Below are 4,938 nucleotides of genomic sequence, written 5' to 3'. Positions count from 1 at the left end.
CTAGAGTAATGTAACTTGTTCTGCAGTTTTTTATTAATAATTTCAAGTTTCTGCATAATTAATTGCAAACTTAATATGTAGATAAGTCTTACTGATGGCAGAATGAAACTTAAGCTAATTTTAGTTGTCAAATTTCAAGTGTAATTGTTAAGAATAGACTATGTTGGTGATTGAATTTCTGGAGCTGTTAAAAACTTTAATCAAAGTTGAGGGCTTTGTTAAGCCTTGTAAAGTAGTACTATCAATGAAGTTGCTGAACCGCTTTATGATATATAATTAGCTTTCACTCTCGGTATTATTTTGCCTCTCAAATACAGTCAATTTTTTTTTTTTTGGGTTTTTTACTGTATTTCCTAACTCGATGAGTTATGACTAATAGATCATTACATATATAATAATATTATAGAATTTAAATCATTGATACTTATTTAAACGAATGAATGAGTTGATAATTTGACTTATTGATTCTTGCAAATACTATCATAATTATAGGTCATTTAGTGTTATGCATTCTACTATAGGGGATATCTCAATTAAAATTAGGGTGACTTTCACTCATTTTTATTTTTTTGATAACAAAATTTGTTTGGATATCCGCTTGGTTCCTTTTTTCTTTTTTCAAGTTAACCCACTTTTGATATGAAGTACCAAAAATATCTCAACTTGATTCATTAAGATTTATTAATAAAGTCTATTAAATTAAAAAATATCGTAGACAAAAAAAAAATACTTGATAAAAAATTAAGAATTTCTTGATCAATCATAAAGTATAATATAAATATGGGCAAAACCAATTAAAAAAAAATTAATTTGATCTATTAAGAATTTAGGATACTATTAACATAAACTCTTATCTTAAATGACATTTTTAATTGATTATTGTTGTGAATAAATACAGATAACTTTATAAGAAACACTTCAAAATTTTCATCTTATTGGACAAATACAAACTTTTAAATTAGCTCAAATCCGTGATGGATTAGTTGTTGACATGTTCAGTCGGAAATATGGTAAGAAACCAAAAAAAAAATTCTTCACATGCATAACATGAATCTATGATATCATAGCCAAGTTTTCTCAACCACAATCATGCTGTCAGGCTGCAAAATCCAAGATCCCACAGTTACAAACATAACCACAAATATTTTGATATTTTCTCTTTCAAAATTGCTAAAGCAATGTCTCAACAATTTGAATGATAATAATTTAAAAAAGAAAAGGGCCTCAAGGAGGGTTCTTATCTCATAGCAGAACTTTATAACCCATCAACTTTCTAACACAGTAACACATACATTGGCAACTTTTGGAGCATGTATACAAATTTATCATCTAGTACATATAAACTGATGAAATTGAAAAACAAATGTTATATTATAAAGTTAATAGACCCCATTGGACCAAAAGAGAGGGGTGTTAGACTTAGCTTTGTACTCTAATAAAAGAAATTGTGAGACAAAGGAAAAAAGGATATACAAGGTTTTTAAAGTTTAGAGGTTTGCAACATTGGACATTGGACATGTGGGGACCCTTTGTGATTATATGTGCATATATATCATATCAAGCGTGCTTTTGGTCTATCACGTTTCAATTCCCTTTTTTGTCTTTCATCCAATAACTTCTAGTGCTCTTTATTAATAATCTCATGTTCTCAAAAACATATAGAAAGGCTTCAGCCTTCAATTCAACCTTTGATGAGTATCATCAGATTCCATTCCAATTCCTCACTTCTCTAGGTGCTTTTTTTTCACTACATCATTGTGATTGTGCCTTTTTTCTTGTTTAACTTTTCAATTCAACATTGTTTTCTTTATTTTCATTTATTGTTAACATCACATGTGTTTTCTGTTAGAGTTAATCTTGCTTGATCTGTGTAGATCACTTATTAAAAGATAGAACATTTTACTCATTTTCATCATGCTAGTTTTAGTCACCAAAATAAATACTTTGAAGATTATAGTAAAAATATTTATTAAATATAGCTAATTAGCTATAGCACTAAGTAGTAAGTAGAGGGACAATATACCATGACAGTTTTCTCCGAATAACATTACTTATTATTAGTAATAATATATTGCAATTTGCAACAACTTTCAATGAGTGAATTGTAGAACCAGTTACCCCCACTATGTGCCAATATGCCACGACCTTATCACACTTTTTGTGCGCACGCCTCAAGGCCAATCCACACACTAACTTACAAACCTACAAATATTTTGTAAAAGAGAGAATCCACAGAGTATAATGTAAATAATCTAACTTAACTACACGATTTATGCCGGATTATATGAAAATATTTTTTCTTAACAGATCTTTCCAATTATGAGAAAAGAGTTTGAAGTATACCAAAAAAGTTTAATTTTAATGCACTATAGTAAAACATTTTACAAAATTTTATAATTATATCCATTCTTTTAGATAACTGTTCACACGGTCAATATAAAACTATTTTACACCATATCAAAATTAAATTATACTAAAAATATTAGTATTTTAATAATTTTTTTTGTTAATTTTAATCATAAAATATATATAATTAAGATCAATGATTAAAATTAAATATAAATATGCTAGAAAATTTTCCTCTTATAAGAGTGAAAAAAATTTAGAAATTATTTTTAATATGAAAGTGGATATGGTGTTTTAGTTGAATATTGATATTTGAAGTGTATTATAGTATTGTAGAAATATTCAACATGCTCCTTGCGTGTTTCAATTGGCTAGAATGTTGTCACGTGTTCAAACCGCCCTACAAAATTCACCCACCTATAATTACACTAATTAATCTCATTTCTAACAAAAACACTAATATTTTTGTCATAAAAAAAAAATTAGCCAAGAAAATGATTAGGTTGCAATGAAGATATAAAATGAAAGATAGCAGTCTGTTGTGTGGCAGTGTGGTGCAGCATGAGCAGGGCTTGTTTGTATTATGTTTCATTGTTCCCTCACAAGCATACACCATTACTCACACATCACACTCTCTCTCACTCTCTCAAATAAACTTGACCCCTCCATTTCTCATTTGTGCTTATTCAGTCCCCCACACCTCCAACAAACCACCATCATTCTTCCTCTTCCTCTCCACAACAACTCCCACTTTCTCACCCTAATTTATACTCTCAAACCCTCAGATCTATTACACCATCAACATAACAACAACAATGGAGGTGCTCAAGAGTTGGGAGTGTGAAACCAGTAGCGAGGAAGAAGAACACAACAACAGCAACGAAGATAACGTACATACCGTTGCGTTCGCACTAGGTACGGTGGTTTTAATGGTGTGTCTGAAGAGGTTTCTTGTTGAGCAATGGCGCGCTTGGGTCTTCCTTCTTCTCAATGTCATCCTACTCGCCATTTTCTTCATGTCTACTAAGAAACCGAGATGGAGTGTTCAGACTCAAGAAAGCCAAAACCGTATCCAACCAATCAAAACTCATTTAAAAAAAGATAGTGTCCCGCCGCGTTCCGAAGAAAGTAAGGAGTGTAGTGAAAATAATGTGAGCGCCAACAAAAAGATGGATGGGGACGAGGACAAGGACGAGGGCGAAGAAGAGGAGGAGGAGGAGGCAGTGGCGGCGCTTTCAAAAGAGGAGCTGAATGAGAGAGTGGAGGCGTTCATAGCCATGTTTAGGCAGCACCTGATCTCCGATGTCAAACAAGGTTTCAACTTCCCCCAAACGGCCAATTTGAGGACGCGCCCTAACAAGATTCAAGTTCCTTGCTGTTGACAAATTATTACATTTTTTATTTTATTTTTAAATTCATCTTGTGACTTGTGAGATCAATTATATTCAAGTTTTTTTCATATTTAAATCTTGCTCTCTATCACTCTCTGTCAAATTACTTAACGACTCTTGTTATAAGCTTGAGTGCCACATGAATATGTGAGACGAAATGGATGAAAAATTGAAAACTATGAATTTGAAGGACAAGGACATTTAGTCGATTTGAGATAGTTAGATTTTAAGCACAGTTACAAATTTTGTATTATTATGTACTTAATTATTATTAGGGATGGCCTCTGACTGTTACATTATTTATGAGTTGATTCTGATCCAATTTGCGGATTTCTTGTTTGCATCTTCTTCACTAATGAATTGCTCATTTCACAATAAGGATTTATTTTGCTATTTGTAAATTATTAGAGGTAAGTAGGTAACTTATTTTCTATTGCATATGATTACATAATAGATTTATTATATACACTTTAAACCATTGAAATGATCACATTTATAATCAATTTAACTCAAAGTTAAAAGTTTGGATAAAATAATTTTTGGAATGTTATTAGATGTACTTTAGAATCAGACAAATAATTGTCAAACTCTATACTTCTATAAAAATAAAATATGTGATAAATTAACTTTTTAGAATTTTTTTTTCAACCGTTTAGATTTTAGTTCAAATATAATACTCTTGTTACAGTGGGTAACCGGAGATAAGTGAAATGGATGGCGTCTGGTGGCCCAAACGTAAGAAGGAGGAGGACTCCGGGTAGATCTGCAACTCGGGAGGCTCCGTCCGACTTGTTCGCGTGAATGAATGGGGGGTGGTACCTGCAAAGACATTCCGATGCTTAAGTTAGCAAGAGTGTGAGCAGGTCTAGAGAGTATTGGGCTTAGAGATACCTGAGGGGTGTCAGTGTATTTGTAGTGGTGAGCCAATAACCACCGCTGGTGTAGTGCCGTATCTTTAGGATATTAACCGTCCCATTATCTTAGGGAGGTTAAGATATGGCTTTATGAAGTGGTTAGAGAGATTTTCGGGGCGGTTACTCATTTGAATGAGTGTTTATCTGCCAGCTAATCTCATAACCGACTTCTTCATCGTAGGTCGGGATGAACACCGACTTCGTATGTGAAGGCCGGCGTTTAGTAAGGCTTAATCTATTGGATTAGGCCTTTTAGTTGGACCTGGGCCCCTAACGTTGGGCCAGGG

At 32.6% G+C, this 4,938-nt stretch overlaps 1 protein-coding gene across 1 annotated transcript; it reads left to right on the top strand.

Annotated features, from left to right (window-relative positions):
• The first annotated feature begins 2,910 nt into the window (after positions 1 to 2,910).
• On the top strand, positions 2,911 to 3,921 carry LOC130954894 (uncharacterized). Its single transcript, XM_057881669.1, has one exon. The coding sequence runs from the start codon at positions 3,162 to 3,164 to the stop codon at positions 3,726 to 3,728; it is 567 nt and encodes a 188-aa protein (XP_057737652.1). The 5' UTR covers positions 2,911 to 3,161; the 3' UTR covers positions 3,729 to 3,921.
• Positions 3,922 to 4,938: the final 1,017 nt, after the last annotated feature.

The sequence above is a fragment of the Arachis stenosperma genome, chromosome 10 (assembly GCF_014773155.1).
Source record: "Arachis stenosperma cultivar V10309 chromosome 10, arast.V10309.gnm1.PFL2, whole genome shotgun sequence".
Lineage (NCBI taxonomy): Eukaryota > Viridiplantae > Streptophyta > Magnoliopsida > Fabales > Fabaceae > Arachis > Arachis stenosperma.
This window is presented reverse-complemented; position numbering and strand designations above follow the sequence as displayed.